Source organism: Mytilus trossulus, chromosome 7, assembly GCF_036588685.1.
Source record: "Mytilus trossulus isolate FHL-02 chromosome 7, PNRI_Mtr1.1.1.hap1, whole genome shotgun sequence".
NCBI lineage: Eukaryota > Metazoa > Mollusca > Bivalvia > Mytilida > Mytilidae > Mytilus > Mytilus trossulus.
Genome location: NC_086379.1, coordinates 23,365,342 through 23,389,390, shown reverse-complemented (window position 1 = coordinate 23,389,390; position 24,049 = coordinate 23,365,342). Strand labels below are relative to the sequence as shown.

General features: G+C 32.8%; 1 protein-coding gene across 3 annotated transcripts in view; it reads left to right on the top strand.

The window, feature by feature from the left end:
- Positions 1–878: 878 nt before the first annotated feature.
- The window catches only part of LOC134724801 (uncharacterized), a 39,668-nt gene continuing 16,497 nt past the window's right edge, over positions 879–24,049 (top strand). Inside the window, exon 1 of one of the 3 annotated variants that reach the window (XM_063588058.1) lies at positions 879–940. Coding sequence is in view for 1 of the 3 variants with exons in the window: in XM_063588056.1 (XP_063444126.1) it covers positions 14,563–14,592 (30 nt within the window). In the remaining 2 variants the exon portion in view is untranslated. Of the gene's footprint in view, positions 941–14,409; positions 14,593–23,564; positions 23,692–24,049 lie in introns of those variants that run through there. The other 2 variants (XM_063588056.1, XM_063588059.1) reach the window with 2 other exon arrangements.

Sequence of the window (24,049 nt, the reverse complement as noted above, 5' to 3'; positions counted from 1 at the left end):
ATATAGTTTACTATGTTTCATAGACATGCTTCAATCAGTATACATCCAAGCGATGTTCCCTACAATATAAACAAAAACCCGACCTTGTTGGTAACCTGATCGCAGTGGCACACCTGTAATTGTCCATCTCGAGATATATTTATATAATTAAATACAATGTGTGGATATACAAATGTATATGCCAGTATTAAGTTAATGAAATAAAAATAGTATTTTGGTGAATTTTTTTTTTTCAAATTACATTTTATCTTAAAAAACCCTAATCATAATATCACTCTGTTTACAAGGTTGAACTGCTCTCAGGCAAAGACAACTTTTAACATTGTTTTATGGTTCTGTTTATATTTTTAACTATTAGGATCTATTGGGTTGTATGTTTGTTATCTATCAAAATATTTAGAATACCTTCAAGACGTTTTGCTTCGATTATAACTGATGAACAATTACCGATAAAAACATATTGCTAAAGTCAGTATTATGGGTTTCTGAAAAATTGTAATGTATTAATACTGATGGTTGTGAAATTCATTCCCTCGGAGAACCTTTCGCTTAAAGTACATTTGTACTATTATAGATAAAGGCATATAATATAGAAAAAAGCGAAAATAATAAAATTATGGATAAGGCCGAAATAGGGTTAAAATGATAGAGAACAGTAAAAAAAATAACAAAAAATATGAGAAAATGGCCAAAACAATAAATAAAAGAGAATGATCGGATGTTAACTATAATTATAACAAATAGATTATAATTCTCAAACAATAAATCAAATAGTGAAAATGGACCCCAATTTAAAGACGCCAAACCAACCCACTCATAAAAGTTCGTTAATATTACGTTGTCGATGCACAAATTAGATCTGGGTTGACCTTGTCAGTTATATATATCATGCGCAGATAATTTTTCGGCAGTATACATGTAAGACGAACAGCTTTCAAAGGTATGTTATCTTTAATTAAATTCAAGGCTTGCAATTTGTTATTAAAGCAAACTAAATTCAGGAACTATTCGTATATGCTCTCTCATGCTTTTTAATATGTATGACATATTTGTTTTCGTTCATTTTTTAAAATAAATAAGACCGTTATTTTTCTCGTTTGAATTGTTTTACATTTTCATTTCGGGGCCTTTTATGACTGACTCTGCGGAATGGGCTTTGCTCATTGTTAAAGGCCGTATCGTGACCTATAGTTGTTAATTTCTGTGTCATTTTGGTCTCTTGTGGAAAGTTGTCTCATTGGCAATCATACCACATCTTCTTTTTATAAATAACTTGTGTGAGTTTGGAGATCTTCTTCATTGAAGGTTTAGAGGTTGGCTGGTATTATTACACTCTCTTACAAAGATATGGTTGTTCAAACTTTGTTTCAGTTTCATTTCACTTATCACATCTTTTAAAACATGTAACCAGATATTGTAAACCAAATTATTTTCGCGACTTTCGCGAGAAGAAAAATAACGCGAATAAGTAAAATCGTCGCGAACATGTAAAACGTAGATCAATTCTTTTTAAATACATCAAGTTAATTGGAAAATCGCATAATTAAATAGCCGCGAGGTTGACTAGAAACGCAAAAATAGTATCCGCGAAAATAAGTTGAATTACTATTTTATTTCGTGAGAAATCGTTTGCTCCTTTAGGGATAAATTGTGCAATATAACCTTGCTGTATTTTTTTATAATATTTGGTGAGGGTTAGTCATTGTTTTAATCTTGTTGTCTTAAAATGTCAACTGAAGGTAGCTATAGAAGATCGGTAAGACTAATGTCTATTCACAATGTATATATGTGGATTTTGGCTCTGACTCTGACCAATACTTATATACTAAATATATATTTATATGCCGCTATTATTGTTGTTGTTACCAAATATGTAATTCTAGTCTAGTCTAGTCTAGTCTAGTCTAGTCTAGTCTAGTCTAGTCTAGTCTAGTCCAGTATGTAATTCTAGTCTAGTCTAGTCTAGTCTAGTCTAGTCCAGTATGTAATTCTAGTCTAGTCTAGTCTAGTCTAGTCTAGTCCAGTATGTTATTCTAGTCTAGTCTAGTCTAGTCTAGTCTAGTCTAGATTCTATTTTAGTCTATTCTGTTTCTTTTTTTCTATGACAATCACACTCTTACTGCAGATCAAACAGACGTATCTTAAAAGTTTTCATGGCTTTTGCTTTAACCATTATCTATGTATATGAGCAAATGCCTATACTAAGTCAGAAATATGATAGTTGTTTTCAATTCGTTCGATGTGTTTGACATTTTGATTTTGTCATTTTTATGGAAGGAACTTTTCGGTACGAATATACACCCCTGGGAGAACTGTACCTTATGGAACACGTAGCTCAATGTCTAGTCTATATGAAAAGAGAAGAAGAATGAAAATATTTGTCCTGAAATAAATTTTGTTTTTTATTTATTTGGTAATTAGTTATATAAAAATTTGAGGAAATCAATAGAACAGAAACAGTGCATGAAATGCACAAGTATTTCTGTTGCGTCCAAAACAGGGCCATGAGATTGTTCATGGGTGTTGTCAAACACACACAAAATGATGCCATAGCTGGTGATACGGGCTGTAAACCTCCATGCGTTAAACAATGGTCAAGTGTCTTGAGACATTGGGCTAGGTGTTCCATAATGGACCCACACAGGATAAATTTTAAAATCTTTAAGTGGTCTATACGAAAGTCTAATACTAGAATTAAAAACTGACGTTTTAGAGTTATAGAACTGTTAAAATTGTATAATTATGAGCAATATTGCAATTACATGTATGAATCAAAATGTATTGAACAAAAATTGTATAAAACAAATTGAGGAAGATGTATTTGATAATTTTAAATCAAACTGGTGTACAATAGTTGCTGCATATGCAGAGGGAAGTAAATTAAGGACTTACATTTTTTTTTTAAATAACTATTGTACTGAAAATATTTGCAAAATATTATGTCATTAAAAAACAGAAGTTCATTCGCTAAATTTAGATGTGGGGTAGCTCCACTAAAAATAGAAACTGGAAGATCTGAAAAGAAAGAAGTCCACGAGATGACATGTTTTAACTGTAGCTCTATTGTTGAAGCTGAACTGCATGTCATTTTAAAATGCCCATTGTATGTGGATCTAAGACAAATTATGATACATGAAGTTTTACATTTTAATGAACATCTTAACCTTTTAGCAGATAATGAAAAAAAAAAAATGTATTTAGTAATGACAATGTTAAAAAACTTTCCGCTAAAGTCCACAAAATTACCTCCGCTAAAGTCCACAAGAAAACGCCGTTAAAGTCCACAATAACAATGTCCGCTAAAGTCCACGTAAAAGCACCGTTAAAGTCCAAACATTTCTTTTATTATCAAAAGATCAATTCGCTGGTTTTATACTCCCAATAGTATATATATCTAATAAAAAGCATGAACCTTGTTTTTTCAAAGTATTTCTAACGAAAGCGTATTATAAGGGACATAGTAAACATAAAAATTGTAATGAAATATTTTTCAAAGTCGAAATTTTGAGTTTGAGAAAAGGCGAAATTTTGCGTATGAGAAAAGTCGAAATTTCGAGTTTTAAGAAAAATCAAAATTTTGAATTTTTACTTAGTCGTAATTCAAAAATTTGAGAAGGTCAAAAATTCGAGATTAAGTCAAAATTTCGACTTTGAAAAATATTTCATTACACATTTTATGTTTACTATGTCCCTAATACGCTTTCGTAAGAAATACTTTGAAAAAAACAAGGGTTCATGCTTTTTATTAGATATATAATACTATTGGGAGTATAAAACCAGCGAATTGATCTTTAATTTGATAATAAAAAAAATGTTTGGACTTTAACGGTGCTTTTTTGTGGACTTTAGCGGAACTTGTTATTGTGGACTTTAACGGCGTTTTCTTGTGGACTTAAGCGGAGGTCATTTTGTGGACTTTAGCGGAAAGTTTGTGGACTTTAGCGGCGTTGTGGACTTAAGCGGAAAATTGTTGTGGACTTTAGCGGTGTTGTGGACTTTAGAGGAATTGTGGACTTTAACGGTGCCACATTGCTGCTATAGTTGCCAAAACCTGCAACAATATTTTATTAAGAAGAAATAGTATTTTATTTCACTAGTTTTTAAATAAACAAATGTTTAACTATCATTTAGTAAAAATGTATATTTTGAATTTTAATTATAAATGTGTAAAAATATGTTTATATGTATATAGTATATCTTAAAATTCTCTCATAAATCTTTTTAAGATTGGTACATGCAATGCAAATGTTTTAATGTTTTAAATATATGTATGTGAATCTCATTTTATGTTTGTATGTGGTGAGACTATAATAAAATATTGAATCTGAATCATTCTGCGTAAAAACAGTGATTAATTCCAAGTTCATTGGTATATGAATGATTCGTATATTTTTCGTTTTTATACGCAGGTTTACGGTTGACTTTTGATGTGAGTTCCCATTCGATTTTTGTAAATTATATTAGATCTTTATACATTTCCGAGTTATTGTGTTTTATTCATTCAAAATTGAATTTCCCATTTTTAGGACAATATAGCTCAAAAGTTCATTAACCAGTTTTCGTGAAACTTTAGTGACTGGTTCATATCTGTTAGAATTTAACCTCCCTTTAGATATATTTTTTTAGATATGTTTTTATATTTCTTATATGATATCGAGTACTTATAAAACTTATTTTTTTGAAAAAGCAACTAGCGTGTCATGCGCTTATGGTGCAACTATTTATTTCTGATTTTCTTACTGTTATGAAAGATGTTTTCCTTTTACATATATTGTACTGTCATGTATACTTGTGAAGTTGAAATTGTGGTAGCGTACATTTGTATTTATTTTTAAAAAGTACTTCAGACTGAAATAGATAAGTTACATGTTACTTTACATATGTCGTGTACAAGTTGCGATTTTGTACAGGTTATAACATGACTGTACAAAAATTTTGTACATGTTATAACTTGTATAATGCAAAAATACAGGTTATAACATGTACAAAAGTAACTCATACATGTTATAAACTGTACAAAATATTGCATAAAAATGGTTTTAACTTGTACAAAATTTAAGATAAATCTTACTGAAGTAAAATATACATTTAAATTCACCAATGCATAAAGAACAACCATTAATAGGCAAGACCGTGTTTTTTTTTTGTAGTGGACAATGATCACAAAGTTAAAGAAATATATGTTTCTTGACTTATGTTGGCAAAAGTGTTTTCATGTAATTGTATGTTTTATGCAGTCCACATGGCTTAAATTAAATAAGTGTGACACTATTTACTAAAAACTTGCATTTCCTCAATGACAATTACATTAGATAGAAGTAACTCAATTCTTCCAAAAAATTTAAGAACAATGCCTAATTATTTTAAGTAAAACTCCTCTCTCTCGTTTTATAGCACGTAAAGACTAAAACAATGTCTTAGATATAGGAAGATGTGGTGTGAGTGCCAATGAGACAACTCTCCATCCAAATAACAATTTAAAAAGTAAACCATTATAGGTTAAAGTACGGCCTTCAACACGGAGCCTTGGCTCACACCGAACAACAAGCTATAAAGGGCCGCAAAATTACTAGTGTAAAAACATTCAAATGGGAAAACCGACGGTCTAATCTATATAAACAAAACGAGAAACGAGAAACACGTATATATTACATAAACAAACGACAACTACTGTACATCAGATTCCTGACTTAGGACAGGTGCAAACATTTGCTTACTCTGTAAAAGCAAGAGAGGGCTGAAATAGTTTTCATCGGACCGTGCTTCATTATCAATATCTTTGGAACTACTCTAACATTTTTGGCCTTCAGCATGACTTATGTAAATTTATAACTCAATTGTTTTTTACAAACTATAAGATCATTGCACGAGGCGAATTTCATTTTGATGTTTTAAATATATATCCTCTACTCTGAAAGCATGTATTTGTGGCCTTTGGTTGTTGTCTGCTCCATGGGCGGGTTGTTGTCTTTTAGACAGATACCCCGATTTCCATTCTCAATTTTATTTGTAGACACATCTATCCTGGGCCATCCTCTTATGTCTTTTAGTGTCAACTAGAATAAAAGTATTTTACTATTGCCTTCAAAGTGGACACTCAAAATTATAATTCATCAAATAAAGATATGTCCATAGATAGTCATAAGAGGATCATAAAAAACATTGTATGAAAGGTCTAAGAAATGCTTCGTAATACCGACCCCTGGACATTAACTGTATCAAAAAGGGGAAAACACACAAACATGAAGGAATAATAAAAAAAGTTATGAAAATATTATTGAGAATAATAACATCTATTGCGATAATAGAAACATATTCTTTTTTTCGATTTTGTACAAGTTAAAACCATTTTTAAGCACTATTTTGTACAGTTTATAACATGTACAAGGTACTTGTGTACATGTTATAACTTGTATTTTTAAGTTACACGACATATATAATGTTGAAAGTCAGAATACAAGAAACGTGGAAATTTACAGATCAACTTGCAATTGACCTGGGAGAACATGTTTAAAAAGATATTCTTATTACTTTTGTTGAAACCTTAATAAGCTCACAGTGTTCAGTCGTAAATTGTTGTGACGTCCAACGTCCAATTTTGGGGACGATAGATATACAGTTGTAGTACATGTATAGAAACACATCTGTGTGAAAAATGAATTACTTGAACCGTACATTGTTCATCGCAAATTGTATGTGAAGGTAATGGAACTTTCGTTTGTGTAACATATGATAGTCAGTGTCAGGCTCGTACAACATTTTCTTTTTTTCAAATTTTGACTGGGCTTTTAATTCTTACAGTCCCAACCGGTCCCTTGTTAAACAGGCTGTCGGGATTTTTTTTATTTTCATTTATTGATAAAATTGAGAATGGAAATGGGGAATGTGTCAAAGAGACAACAACCCGACCAAAATAAAAAAACAACAGCAGAAGGTCACCAACAGGTCTTCAATGTAGCGAGAAATTCCCGCACCCGGAGGCGTCCTTCAGCTTGATAGTTACATTTTAATCATAAAGACTTATCCTGCTCGAAGTCCTACTTCAATCACCTCGTTAGTGAGCAGGGGACATACATTAAAATGCGGAAACGTAAATAACCTTTAAAAAAATCAATGTAAAAACGTTTCTTTATTTAATTCTATGGAAAGATATCCCTTTTCGAGCCCATTGTATAAAAAAATTTAATCAACGTGGGGTTGCAGGTGATCTCAGAAGATGATTGGCTGAGTCAAAGGGTCACAACCTTTCTCGGCTCTCTGAAATTATCAAAATGTTCTAACAGGTGTTACAGCACTTCTATAAAAGCATGCAAAACAAATCATTGATAAACTTGCTTGCTACATTTGTTTTTGCATGTTTGTAAACAACAGGTAGGTAGTCTCTTTCAGTCTGTTTACTTTTGACTGGAATTTGATTGGACAACAAATATTAAATTCTTTTGTTGTCAATTCTAAATGACTTATTGTCCAATCAAATCCCAGATATAAAACAAACAGATTGAAACTCCGCCTACCTATTGTTTGAAAACAACCACGCAAACACAGCAAGCAAGTTAGTTAGTTTAAACATATTTATTTATAGTGGATTGGGAATGGATTTTTTTCTAAAATTGATATACAATTTAAAAATGAAAGACGAATCAATCGGTGCAAAGAAAGTCCTTAGCAACCGTATTAGTTTTTACGCTACTCTCTGTTGAAGTTAAGTTTTTGGCCGGAACATTGAAATTATCTGGCGACGTCATTGTCTGCAGTAACGTCGCCACAACTTCTACGTCGAAACTCTATTATACCGTACAATGCCGTAGCAATGGCGTTCGTGTGTATTACCTATCTTCCTATGTGTTACAAATGATCTTACGCTATAATTTGATAAGGAAATAAACTAACTTATGTTAAAGAATATTTCTGTCGCAAAAGAAAATGCAAGTTTGTAAATCAATTTACCGCAAATGAAAGAAATTTGCCGTAGACTCTAATTTCATCTATTCTATATTAGAGTGATTTCCGAACCTTTTTCAATGCTGGCATGGATTGTTTAATTCTTTTATGAATCAAATATCGAGTTTAAATTTGTCCCGGTTAACACAGTGTTGTCAGAATGAATTGATCGGCTTTAATACTAAGATCGGGTATACACCTCGTTTTCAATCTTACTTCTGTATGTTTGTATTTAAAAAAGTAGACCTATTTTCTGCATATTTTCATGTTCGTCGTTTCTGCATGTTGTTAATCTCAAGGATTTGCACACAATATAGGCTACATCATAAACATATTTGAGTAGTCATGTTAACACACATGCTAAAGACGCATCTCTGCCAAAAAATTCCAATCTCGATCACTTTCCCTTTTCTTCAACTAAATGACAAAGAATGATGTAATGTTTGCTAAATGAAGTTTTAGTAACATAAGAAAAAAATTTGTTTGTCCATACATTATTTGTAAAAAAAAACACATTTAAGGACTTAAATTGATAAATTGATTGATTGTTGGTTGCTTAACGTCCAGTGGCAAATATGTCATGCTAGTTCAGGACGAGAACAAGTTAATAATAAATACAATAGGAAGTTTTGTTCATAACAGAGGCCATCCGGGATGATGGTCTGGGACATTTGGAGTGCCACTAGAAAATGGGAGAACATGTATATTGGATAGGGACAGAAATTTTGCCGCGTGCAAAAGTCCACATATTCAACCCTTAAATTATAGTTGTTGCAATGTTTTTTAACGGGTATAGAGTGTGACACTCTCTTTACACGAGGCATCGGATTTAGCGTTCCCATTCTGACTGGACATGACTGGGAGCTTAATAAATCCTGCACAGCCAAACGGACGCTCCTCTTCGGCAAATGTTTTACTGCCGGTCGGGAGAAGACCATGCGACCATATTTCGTTTCACCAGTCACCCTTTGGGAAACACGGATTTAAACAATAAGCATAATGCATACTATGGTTCTTCAACTATTTTAGTTTTTATACATTCGTGGCTTTAAAATGTTCTGCCTTTAGTGTCCCTTATGTAGGTTAATCCAGAAAAGCGCTTCATTTCATTTTATCTTCAGATTTTTTTTAGACCGCAATGAGGTTAAAAAGAAGGACTCGCTTATATATACATTTAAAAAAAAAAAAAGATCGGAGTATTTGGTATAACTACCAGTCGCAGATATTTCATACATGTATATTCAAAATGAAAACCTTACACCTTATGTGATTCTTTTGAGATCGACGTACCTAGTCAGTGCAATAACGACCGTAACATACCCATGCAGTGTTATGAAATAACATTTGTGTAGGGGAAATCTTTAAATAGCGATGAATATAGAGTAACGCTTTAAATTAACTGGTGTAAAATTAATCATATAAGAATGCGACCTTATGATAATTATCATGTTCGATGCTTTATAAATTTACCTAATAAAATGTTACAAGAATGTACTCAGTGTAATGCACGGAGATTATTCATACTGTATTGCTACACGGGTTTACCTAGCAGAGTGCCGTACGAATATAGCCTCTGCATAATGCAAATGCACGGCTTTCCTATTTATTTCATATAAAACAATAAGGAGATGTGGTATGACATCCAATGAGTCAACTACCCGCCACTGGTTAAATGAAGTCGATGTCAGCAATAACTATTAACAACCAAACTCTTTTCAACAATTAAAGGGACAAAAACATAATGTGTAGGCCACAAAAACCCCGATATGAAAAATGCAAAAAATTTCCAACGAGAAAATCAACAGCCTAATTCATGAAAAAAATAGTTACGAAAAACAAATACCATGCTGTGAAGTAAAAGACTTGAACCAAAGTGAATAACAACCAGTAAACTATTAGTCCGATAATACAAATCTTTGGAGTTTAAAATGATTTATATTCAACGATTTTTATCGGATTCATTTTTTTTTGGGAGGGGAGGTCAATGTTGATAATAAGAAAAATAATATCCTTTGTCCTGGATTGGGCCCACCTTTTTTAAAAGTACACCACGGGCTTCTCAATTCTTGTATTATGATCTATTATCATGAACTAAGTGAAAGCATAGAGCTGACTGAGTGCGAGGTCTTCCTGGATAATCATTGATGTCGTTTATATGCATTCCTTGCAGTAAACTTCTGTTAAATTAAAAAAAAAATCTTTTTAAAATGCTATTGAAATGTATAGAAAGTCTGAACTTATTTCATCTCTCATTCCACTAAACATTAAATTACAGTTACAAGTGCCACAAAACTTTCCTGGCCTCTTTTCTTTAACCGTAATGATATGTTCTACTCATTCATAATCTTGAATTGAGACCTATTAGAGAATTTTACGTTTCAAACGAAACTTGCGTACGTTACTTAGCCTAACAATTATACGGACTTATAAGACATAATATACATTGTGGTTGTCTCCCTTCGCCGGTTCTGTATTTCAGGAATAGGTATAATTTTGTTTTAATTCTAAAACAACGTTCATGTAACAGGCACGGACCCTTCGATTTTTTTGGGGTGGGGCCGGTGGGGGAAGGGGTCGGGGGTTGCTTGTACTTTAAAATCAAGATAGTTTTGCCCTTTAGATAATATTCAAAACAAAATTTCCACGTCAGACAGAGTCTCCCCCTCCCCCATTTTTTTTTATCTAAATGATCGATGACTTAATTACAGATTAAATACAGAATAACCATACATTGTCTTGAAATATCAATGTTATTTGTACAGGCTTAGAAACAGGAAGAAAGCAAGGCTGTTTCTAAGCATTGATATTTCGAGACAATGTATGATTATTCTATATTTATGCGTTAAACATAAGGTTCTTTTCATACAATCATATCTATTTGGTAGGGGGCTAGATCAAATTTGAAATAAATAGGCAGGACCTTCGGATTTATGATGACACCAAGTTTGGAAAAGTTTTTACAAAATCAAAGGGCAGAACCAAAAAATGGCAGCAAAACAAGATTATTTGAATATAGAAAAAAATCATAGGTTGGCAAGCTTGGACAAAATAGGCTTAATAAAAACATTTAAGTTTATCTATGCACCCCTCTCCTAAAAATAAAGCGGTTGCAGCATCCTTATCAAAAACAATGGACGAAAGTAAAAGGTGTACAAAAAAGAAAAAAAATACACATTTACAGAAAAATAATTTACCACAAACTTTTTTGGTATTTGAATGTCAATATTTTCTTTTTGTCCGTCTTCCTTCTTCTCAAGATTGAGCAAAGTATCGACCTCACTACTAGTATAACAGAATACAAATAAGTCTGCATGGTAGGCATTCTATCGAACTGACGGAAAGGAGTTCAACTATTTGACTATACCTCATCATTGAAGGTCGAGTCAATTCAGATAAACGGTACTGTAGTTTCATCGGTTTTATTAAAGAAGTAAATAGGTGCAGTCATGTTTGTACATAAGTTGACATGGTAAAAGGTTCGACAGGTTTACACTAGAAAGGTTGACAAGTTGACCCTAGAAAGGTCTAAAAGGATGACAAGTGTTAAGGTCGACCTGTAGTAAAGACAATAAATGCATGATGGTTGACCAGTTGACAAGTGTAAAGGTTAAAAGGTTTACAGGTCGACATGTTGAAAAGTCGAAAAATGCATGATAGGTTAACCGGTTGACAAGTGTAAAGATTAAAAGGTTGACAGGGCGACAGGTTGACAAGTGTGAAGGCTCAATGTTAACAGATTGACAGGTCGACATGTTGAAAATCGGTAAATGCATAGGTCGACAGGTTGACAAGTGTAATTAACTATCGTGTATTGTTAATGATGTGTTGGACTTGCAAAGAGAAGGGCAGAATTTATAAATAATCTAAGTGAAGAACAAGCTGCTCCTAAGGTTGCAGAATGAGGCCATGAAAGATTTGTTTTTACTTCGTTCTTACAAAAAGTGTCAATATTGAAAAACCTTTTAAGTCAATTATTCAAATTACAGTCCTTGCGGTAAAATAAGAAAGTACGAATCCTTTTCATTTTTAGCTCACCTGGCCCGAAGGCCCAAGTTAGCTTTTACAATCATTTTGCGTCCGTCGGCGTCGTCGTCCGTTGTCGTCGTCGACCGTCGTCCGTCGTCGTTAACTTTTACAAAAATCTTCTCCTCTGAAACTACTGGGCCAAAGTAAACCAAACTTGACCACAATCATCATTGGGGTATTTGGTCTAAATAATGTGCGGCGCGACTTGGCCAACCAACCAAGATGGCTGCTATTGCTATAAATGCAACATAGTGGTCAAATGCAGTTTTTGGCTTATAACTCAAAATCCAAAGCACTAAGAGCAAATCTGACTGTGTTAAATTGTGTATCAGGTCAAGATCTATCTGCCCTGAAATTTATAGATGAATCGGTCAACCAGTTGTTGGGTTGCAGTCTCTGAATTGGTAATTTTAAGGAAATTTTGCTGTTTTTGGTTACTATCTTGAATATTGTTATAGATAGAGATAAATTGTAAACAGCAATAATAATCAGCAAAGTAAGATTTTGTTAAAAGGTCCAATAATCTTAGCATCAAGTCACGCTTCGTTGACATGAATGGTTGAGATATTATAACCCATTCTGCACCATTTGAAAACGTATCTCGGGTTTGGATTTTTTATTCGAAACGCCGACCTTTTCTTTTCCCGCGACAGCCTTCTTTTTTCTAGAGTAATAACCTTTCACCAGGGGTGCTTCGAAGGGTAATAGTAACACAATGCTACCTTCAATCGCGCTGTCGGTCCGTAGGTCTGTCCGTTCGTAACAAACCTGTTGACACTCTCGAATCTGCATTCTTCAAAGGATTCTAAACATGGCAAATTTATCACACCGCGATATTTTATTTCATCACTTACCATAATGAATTTTCTAGGTAAAAAAATTCTTGATAGATTGTGGTACACACGACACAGATCATTAATAAAAAAATAGATGAAAACTGAATCATAAGACACAAAAAAATATGTTTGGCATTCTTACAAATATTAACATTAACAAAAGCCTTTACTCGTGAAATAATCCGAGTATTTCAATATGCCTTAATTTAAAAAAAAAACCTACATGTATATATTTACCTAAATAACTGTACAATGTCCTTCATCTTTGATCAATTTTATCCTATTTTGAATAAATTTGTTCAAAAACTAATTTTTCCGTATACTCTCTCAACGCGGCTAGCGATATTCACAAATTAGTTGAAAAGAAACTCTTTTAGTACGAAAATATAAAACATTGTTAACTGCATATCATTCAAAATATACCTGTGTCCCTTGCGAACAAAGTTGGCATTTTCTTACGTTCGGATATATTACTAGTGTAAAGGTTCGGTCGTATAATACACTATTTTAAATAGATTTGAACTAAATGGAAAAAGGGAGACAAACACAATTTTACAAAGACCAAGTTAAGGTGTATTGCGTACGTCAAAGTATATAATTTTTGTTTAATTTACAAGTTGAATGGCCAACGGGAGATAACAATGAGCATTTTTTTAAGTGTTAAGGTATGTTACGTTTTACGTACGTTAAAAACCTAAAATTCTCTATTAGGAATAACATGTTACTCAGTCAAAACTACAATTTTTTCTCTGATTTGAAATGATGCACACAGGCACAATAAAAGAAAACAAATGTTGCTATCTCTTCGAAATTGGAATTTGAAAAAGAAGAAATGACGTGTTATATTTTTATCATACACATGATAGATCTACATAAATCCTGTGTATTTGTACTTTCAATTTCAATTTGGTTCTAAATGAAAATGACAACTTCGTGGAAAGTGGAAGGCACTCGAAGGGGATTTTGGTTTAGAAAAGAAGGAAATTTATCTTTTAATCATAAGAGAAACAGATTAGTACATATTAACGCGTGGATTGTCGGATTAATCCAATCTCGATAGTAAAATTTTAAATTTTAAAGTCTGAGCCTCGATTGGATAAATTCGATAATCCACTTGTATCAATGTAATAATCTATATTTTACAATGCGGAAAAGAGTACTTTAAAGAAGCGGAAACGTATGAGTGTAGTGCCAAAATGCGGAAACGTAAAACGTCGAGAATATGACATCTTTTTATTTGGAATTTTACCGGTAAAATAAAAGGTAAAAAATATTACTATAATTCAGAAATAAACTATAATTGTTAAAACAACAATTCCCCTTATGTTTACATATGCATGTAATTATTAGTGGGCAAACCAGGATGACACCGTTGATAATTTATAATCTAATTAAAATTGAATCCTTTAATTGACCCCGTTATGATTAATGTGCAACATATCAGAACGGGAACCAGTTAAGGGTTTAATTTTAATTAGATTGTGTTTCTATTAACTTTTTAAATATTTGTTACTATGGTAAACATTACAGTATTCAATTATCGGCTTATCCAACAGATAGCTTTGATTCTTTTGTTCTATTTCAACTGGGTTTCCGCCTGAGCCACTTTATTAGATGTAGATTTTACCTTTATTTCGCAATTGGTGCGTATCAACAACTCTGTCAGTTTTGGTTACGGCTGATGGAGATATTTTTTCAAGACAAAATATAAACACGGGTGTATCAAGTGGACATCTTATTCAGATCAGCTTCCATAATTATGTATCAAAGCTATCTATCAAAGCTTAAAGTAAGTACATATATACCAGTATTTAAATACATATAGGCTATACAATATAATAATTGTTCATAAAAGCGCATGTTCTAATGTCACTTTTACGATGACACAGAAGCAAAGGTTCAAATACTGCTAACGAAAGAACAAACTCCAAACGAAAATTAACAGATCTAACGTTGTTGAGCTAAATTTGAGTCGAATTCTGTTAATGTATATTATGGTTTAAACCTAGTATACTACGAGTGATTTGATGGAGAAAATTTGTCGCATGTTTAGACGCATCTTTCTATATATGCAACTCGTCTAGACAGCAGCCGAACAATGAAAGAGCTGTAATTTGCTTTCTCAAATAGTTTGTTCTTCCTTCGCCTGGATTCGAACTCATGCTACTGATATAGCGTGACACACAATCGACTGCATTATATCGGACGCGTTAGACCACTCGACCACCTTGGTTTCATAGAGATTAATACATGGCCTTTTCCATATCAGCCTGGGTATCATCCTGAGACCCCCATATTGGCCCGAGACGGTCTCGAAGAAAAGGCCATGTATTAATCGCTTTATCATAAACTTCCGACAATAGTTTAATGTAAGGCAAATAAACAAATGCAATAACTAAAACAGTCAAAAATTTTATAAAGAAGTTAAATCCTGAATCAAATATACTATTATAATTGTAATAATTGTCCAACAACAGCCTTAATTACTATCTCCATATATATGTATGGTAACATTTGCTATAGAGGCATTTTGAAACATTGAAAATTTGGAAGAGTTTTATAATCATTATTATATATTACTCGTTGTGATAAGAAGGACAAAACATAGATGGTCTGAAAGATTTACTAAATGTATTCTACTTGCCATTATACATCATATGCTGTGATGCTACCCCGAGCAAACTTTAAGGCATTATTCGACCAACAAAATCTAAATTTTAGCCTCGTTGGTCGAGTGGCATATATATATATAGCAATAAACACAGGACAGTGTTATGTTTACGTTTTTAGTTAGTGGTTTTTTTAGTGGTTTTTTTAATGTATTACAATTGTCTCGCTGGAGAAGTTCCTTTTCATTTATAAGAAGTATATTATTAGTATTCCTACAAGTAAATAAATATAGGAAGATGTGGTATGAGGGACAATGAGACAAGTTGAACTCTCCATCCTAATAACAGTTTATAAAAATAAACCATTATAGGTTTATGTACGGTCTTCAAATACCTGTAAATACCTGTAATAGAAGAGATATTTAAAAATCATATATTACAATCACTGTTATATATTTTCTTTTGCGCCCCATTTCACTCAATTCACAGAGATATTTAAAAAAAAATTAAAAAATAATCATTCATTTTATTAAAGGGTCACATACTTGTCTACAGATTTTTTTACAGATTATATACTAGGCAAAAAAGAAACGTTACATGCTTATACATGTTTAAGATCATTTAAATGTTAAAGATCATTTAAATTTTTTATAACAAAAAATTGATAACAAAAATTTAATTGAATAGTTAGCTAACATGATTTGAAGTGCACAATAACAAGTTTTTTTTTATTGAAAACAATATTGCACTTTTTCGAATAATTTTAACAGGACAGGTACAGAATTTTGGTTAACATGTCAATACCTTGTATGACCACCTCTTGAATTTATGACCACCTCTTGCATTTATGACCACCTCTTGCATTTATGACCGCCTGACACCTCCATCGCATGGAATCAATAAGACGTCGAATAAAATCTTGAGGGATGTTGTTCCATTCCCTAAAAAGTGCCGTTCGGAGCTGGGCTAGCGTTTCCAGTGGCTATTTCTGATACGTCGTCCAAGTTCTTCACAAAGATGTTCCAATGGTGATAAATCTAGAGACATTGCTTGCCAAGGCAACACACAACTATGGTTATTCTCCAAAAAGGTGTGCCACGTGAAAACGGGCGTTGTCATGCTGAAAAACATGGTTAAAACGATGTCTTCGGAGAAACGGGAGAACAACTGGATCCCGAATTTCGTCCATATAACTTGTTGCATTTAGGTTACCAACGATGATTTTTAGCTCGGTGCGTTCCTGGTAGGTATTCCCCCATACCATGACCCCCCCACGACCAAACCGACCTGTTTCCTACACGCACGCATCAGAATATCGTTCATTGCGTCTCCGGTAGACCCTGGCTCTGCCGTCGCTAAATTTCAAGTTGAATTTAGATTCATCGGTAAAAAGAATCTGTCCATGTTTGCCTATTCCATCGAGTTCGTACGCGTGTCCATTGAAGTCGCGCCATACTGTAACGCTGCGTAAGGATAGGTTCCTTCAATGGACGACGAGCTCTTAGACCAACTTGACGCAAATGGTTGCGAACTGTTTGAGCAGATATTCTGTTGTTATGTCTTCCATGGGTTTGTCGTGCAGATTGTGACGCGTTTACAAATCGATTATGGAGATGAATGATGCGGATGTGTCTGTCTTGACGTAACGTCGTTTCACGTGGCCTGCCACTACGGGGGCGATCACTTGTTGTGCCAGTGTCTCTAAGACGAGTCTTAAGCCTTGCAATAGTCTTAAGGTTTATGTACCCTTCTGTAGCCATTTTTGTACGAATTTTTCAAACCTCAATTGTATCAAAACTACAGATAAAATGAATAATAGAGATAGGCCATTTAGTACACATTCAAGGGGAAACTGGATGCAAATCATTAGTTTTTACTGTTTCATTGCATTTGATAGAAAAAGAGCACTTTGTGGCAAATAAATCAAGATTTTTATAGAAAATCTACAGCCTTTATCCTTGTACTCTCATATTTGGCAATTTCATGACTGATAGATATCACGGTTGGTAATCTACACACGCAGAACATTTGGTTCTGCAATGAAAATCGTGAGAGGATTTTCCGGTTGTGCTTGAGTGGAGTAATTGTCACCGCTTCAAATGGTATGTATATTTCTAAATCTCAATTTTCTTATTCAACTGATCTAAATATTGAAAATTGGAGAATGCTATGCTGTGGTGAATACTTTAACGAAGAAATACCTGTATCATATACTGTTGTACGTAGAGTTGAACTTCTACAAAATCAGTTGTCGCACGATAAATCGCCTCAAAAAGTGACATTTCAATTTTGAAATGGTTCTATTTACAGACCTACTAGTTCAAATTTAGTTTTTTTTTCGGGCAATGGGTATGAATGTTATTTTTGGCGGCTTGTGCGCTGTCCGGTGTTGATAGACGTCTTAATAATTCCAAAAACAACATTTCATTAAGTCATGCGTGAGGGGATCGGTTCTGATTGAGGACATCGTGAATGCGTGAGGGGAGGTACAAATCATATCTTTAATTCAAGCTTTGAGTCGTTGAAACTTACCTAAATTTGGCTACATTGTTCATGAAAAAACACATATGTGAGTGTGCTTTAATTGAACTTTGAAATAATTGTAGGAACCTAGTTTTAATAATATGTTTCACGAAGAATTAAAACAAAATATGTTATCAACGATTTTGTTTTCTTGCTACAAGTAAAAACAAGAACGATTATTTGCTCACATCTGCAAATTTGCAAACATATTTGCAATTCAATAGTTAGACTGTATTCATATAAAGAATATTTGGTGACATATTGTATAAATCAAAACAGGTAAACAAATATCAAATTTTGTGTTTTTAGAATCATCTTTTTTTTTTAAATAAACTATTTTAGGGGAGATAACTCCTTTCGTAAATGTGTATAAGATGAATCTTCATTAAGCCTTCTTCAACTGATTTTTATAGTTCGTTCTTTTGTTGTACTGTTACGTTACGGGTCATCGTAAATTCGCCTTTTACTATTTTTAGATATTATATATAACTTGTTCGTCCGGTGACTTTTTCGCGGGGATCGGGTTTCTCGTGCTTGAGACTCACTGTCCAGACTTATTTAAACCTCGTCTGGTCAATATGTCTTTTAATTAGGGAAAACTTTTGTACTGGTAAGTTGTACTACAAATGTCATTTTAGTCGTATTTCAATGTTTGACGTGAATAATATCTCCTTCTTTAAACTCCTTATTTAAAGTCAAACAATTTTAAAATCAATTTACGTTTCCGTTCTTAATTAATTATTTAAGATATTGTACACTGGCCATACATTTTTTCTTATTTCAAGTTTATAAAGTCCTCTTCTCCTTTTTCCTTTGAACAGTGGCATTTTCTGAAATTGAACAAACAATTAATAGTTCAGTGATTTCATTGAATCAGTGATCACTTTACATCTAATGAACATTATGAAGTATAAGGATGAATTTGTGCTTTTAAATCAGCACTGATCACATTTATCTAGTCAACAAAGTCACAGAGCCAAAGATTATAAAAAAAAGTTTAGTACTTCCCCTCACGCATTTACGATGTCCTCAATCAGAACCAATCCCCTCACGCATGACTTAATGGTAAAATGTAGTTTTTGGAATTATTAAGACGTCTATCATTACCGGACAGCGCACCCGCCGCTAAAAACAACGTTCATACCCATTGCCCGAAAAAAAACCTAAATTTGAACTAGTAGGTCTGTAAATAGAACCATTTCAAAATTGAAATGCCACTTTTTTAGGCAATTTATCGTGCGACAACTGATTTTGTAGGAGTTCAACTCTACGTACAACAGTATATGATATATGTATCTCTTCCTTTATGTATTCCTCACAGCATAGCATTCTCCGATTTTCAATATTAAGATCACTTGAATAAGAAAATTGAGATTTAGAAATGTACATACCTTTTGAAGCGGTGACAATTACTCCACTCAAGCACAACCGGAAAATCCTCTCACGATTTTCATTGCAGAACCAAATGTTCTGCGTGTGTAGATTACCAGCCGTGGATATAGGATTATTGCATGCAGTGCTAGCATTGATTTCCTTAAAGCAAGTTGATAATTGTAGTTATTGGTTAAAACAAATATAAATATGGCCAAAATCAAGTACACCTTTTAGGGTGCGCTCGACTTTAGTGACTCAGCACGAGGTGTTTTGGAATTTACAGGTTGCTAATAACTTTTTGTAAAAACTAAACACTAGCACATCATAGAAAATCAAGTGAGTTATTTATGTTTCAAATTTTATAACAAAAATCTCTGTATTAAAGGCTGTGTATTTTCTATAAAAATCTTTATTCATTTGCCACAAAGTCCTCTTTTTCTATCAAATGCAATGAAACAGTAAAAAATAATGCGTTGCATCAAGTTTTCCCATGGAATGTGTACTAAATGGCCTATCTCTATTATTCATTATATCTGTAGTTTTGATACAATGAGGTTTGAAAAATTCGTACAAAAATGGCTACAGAAGGGTACATAAACCTTAATAGAGTCATTAAAATTATTAGAAACCTGCACTCGAGTCATTTCTGCTGCCAACCCATTAGCTCGTTCTCTCTCATTTTGGCGTAGACGGGGCATTGTTTTACGTGTAACTTTTTCATTTTTTAATGCGACCTTTTGTTAACTTTATTTTTTATTTATTAATGAAATGCACATTTATACCCCTGGGGGTTGAAGGCATATACAAACAATACAAAAATCTTGTTCGGCACAATAAATGACAAAAAGGACAACTCGATTCAAACTATATGCAGATAAATTTTTAAAAAGGGTTATTTGTTTGAAATCAGAAAATTACGTCACGTCATTTCCGATATTTTTATAAATGAGTAAATTTGATTTATAAATCATTCAGGTTACTAGTTTTAGTCATGAAAATATTTGAAATTAATATGTGATATTTTTAAATTAAAAACCAATGTAACGTTGTTTTTTTTTGCCTAGAATATAATATACATTATTGCACAATATTAAAATAAGAAAAGTACACAGCCTAGATAGGCTTATATATGAGACTATTTAAACCACATTTCAAGTTATTATTGGAAATTTATAGGTGTCAAATCAGCCGAATGACACAAATATTTAATAACTGGTGAAGTGAGATAATTTCTCTTCTGTATCATTAGCGATTTAATGTGAGTTGCGATATACCGTATAGCGGGTTATTTTCGCGGGTGTAAAATTAAGCGATTTTCATTGAATAAGGTTTGCGAAATATTTTAGAGGATTCAAAACTTGTACCATAACTTTGCATGTGTACTTTTAAGTTGGCGGAATTTATTTTGGCGATTTTGTTCTTTGCGCGAAAATAAGCGAAAATTGACACCCTGCGAAAATAACCCGCTATATACGGTCTTTGCTATATATGCTTTGTTTGTCTGTTTGGTATAGTGTTGCTCGCTCACTTGTTGTCTGATTTTTTTGATTAGCTGTATAACAGCAGTGTTTACGTATACGTATGAAATGCTTACAGCGAGGTGATTTATTTTTCTCTCCAATTTTTAAATTCAAAAATAGACGAGAACACACCCGCGAAATCGCGGGCATTTAGAACGTATGTAAACTGTTGTAGGATAGTTTTTTTGTAAACAACTGGAGAATTTCAGGAAAGGTATCAAAAGTCATAGATACTTGCGGACAGTATATTATTCAGCTCCACTTTTTTTTTCAAAAATGCAAACGTGAAAATAATTGTCCTGTCCCCAAGTACTAATGATATTTCTGTAAAATTTAAAAACAGTCCTAAACGGAAGTCTTTACATGACTCCCAAGTCAGTCCGATGACGGAAAAAAATATCTGGATCCCTTCCCCCCCCCCCCCCCCCCCAAAAAAAAAAATAACCCAAAGCTCAATAATCGTATGCAAGGATGACAAATGCGACTATTCATGGTACATAAAGGACACAGGTGCATGATGATTAATTTGTGGAAGGAAGAGAAGCGACACACAAAATGAGGTCTTCTCGTGTAATAGTATAGATTATTTCAGTTCCTTCTTTATGTTGACAGGAGTTGTTCTTGCGTGGCCTTGATGGGATGTGTCGATCTTCTTTTGCAGCGGGTTTCTCAACTTGATCCCAATCCCATATAAAAGAGAAGGGAAGTCATAAAAAACAAATATTGCAAACGCGCAAATGTCCTATAAAAAAGCATAAATTAATGTCCTAGTATGATTTGAAGTGCAAGTGTCCAACATAAAAAGTGCAAATGTCCTATGAAAAAGCGAAACTGAAAAACGCAAACGTCCCGTGTCGTTAGAAATATGGGTCAACAACTTTAGATGAAAGACTGTTTGCCTTTCTATTTTTTGTTTCAAGTATTGCACATGAAAACATCCCCTCGGAAAGAACGGACTACTAGTACTAAATAGAAGTCTCAGGATTAACGTATTTTCGTTGTTAATAAATTTTGAATAATTCTACGACGGAATATTTCAACGTAACTAGAGTGATCGAAAAAGTGAGGAGAAATATTTCAAGATTTATAACACCGAGTTCTAAATTGTACTCGAGTACTAGGCCTTCCGAGCGAGTATCCGAGTACTCGAGTCATTAATGCAATCCCAACTTTATATGTATAATTAATTTAAAAAAAGGACAAATTACATCAATTCAGGCTCAGGAAAAAGGGTTTTCTACGTAATCAAAAATAACATTTCCAATAATTAAAAAATCCTGTTCGAATCCGATACCAATATTATAATGTCACCTGTTAATGTCTCTGTCAGGCTCAACAATTGAATTGAGATATAATTGCTATAAACACGGGTCATTATCACACTATTCGTACACTAAATTGATGTAATTTGAAAAAAATAGGCAGGACAGGAGTTTTGAGTAAAAAAAAGTCATGATGAGACACTTAAAAAAAAAAGTCATGATGACGATTTATGTAAATAAAGTCATGATAAACTAAAAAAAAAAAGCAGGACCGGTGGAGTGAAAAATAAAAAGGCATGACCGAGATTACAGCTAAAAAATATGCAGGACAAAATTTTTCATCCTAGCCCCCCCCCCCCCCCCCCCTCCCCCCTAAAAAATCAAATGGTAGCTCCCTAAATGTATGAAAACTATAGACTGAGAGATTCATTCCGCGTTTGAAAATCCCCCCCCCCCCCAACACACACAAATGGAATAATACATGGCAAAGTCCGTATTGGATACTGTATCACCACAAGAAACCAATATGCGTCCCGAGGGCCGAAGGTCCCGTGGGCTGATATTGGTAGAGTGGTGATACAGCTTGCGATATAGAGTTTGCCATGTATTGTTCTGTTTATCATATTATACTTTAATAAATCAAGATTTATGAGATACCATTTTTTTGTATGAAAATATAAGCAAGAAAAGTACTTTTTTGATTTTCCTGTATTTTTTTAAGCTAACTTTTTTATAGACTTCTTTTAAGTTTAAGACCATGTAGATTCAGATTCAGATTCAATATTTTATTATTATAGTCTCACTACTTGCAATACATAAATATACAGTACATACAGAGTATATACAGAGTATAAAACAGACAATACACAAATATAAAATACAAGTACCAGTATGTAAAGAATTATGAAAGATCGTAAAACAATTTTTATATGACATACGATTATTAAAATGTATTAAAATGCATTCACTAACGAAACTGTCCTGTCATTTAAACAAAATTGATATTTTCCACAAAAAAAAAACACATTACAAAGTTACAACATGGGCTGATTTATATCAAATTAATATCATAAGATGTAGAAATCTTTAAAGTTTTATTGTTTATTTTGCGTTGATATTAATCATGATCATTTTAAGAAAAAAAAGCAAGAAAAACATTTCTTAAAAAGTTTGCTATCTATTCTAATCAAATTAAAATCGTAAAAATTTGCATTATAATTGTTTAACCCATCAGGTAATGAAAACAAATCTCACGAAAATTATTAGATTACAAAATTACTGATTTTTGCACTTAACATTTGATAAATCTAAAAAAAAAAAACAGGAGACGGATCTGTCACATACTTTATAAGTTTTTAAGTTCCTTTATTTGTTAACTATCAATTTATAAACGTCTATATCAACTATAAATCTTGTTATTTTTAAACGAAGGTACGAACATCCTTAAGATACACTGACTGAATTAATTTGGGAAGTATCAGGAAACGGATTAATTACTATTGATGATGGCTATATAAATACACATGTTACTCATATAATTTCACAAACTTTCTTTTTTATTCATTTTATAACACTGAATATATATTTCAATTTTTCAATAGTAAGTATATTTTATATTCTTAACTGTATATATATTTTAAATGTTACCGTGTTTATGTAAATACTAAATTAAATAACAATAATGCATGTAAATACTAAATCAGATAACAATAATGTATGTAAATACCAAATCAAATAACAACAATTTGTATTCACAAGAACGACATGGGACGATAGAGATGCGGGTTTGGACAAATGTAATGAGTTAATGTCTATTTGATTGAATAATATAAATATATAATCCAATTCAGAGAGACTATATCAATTTGATACAACAGATTATCAATTTGATACAACAGATTATCAATTTGATACAACAGATTCTCAATTTGATACAACAGATTATCTATTTGATACAA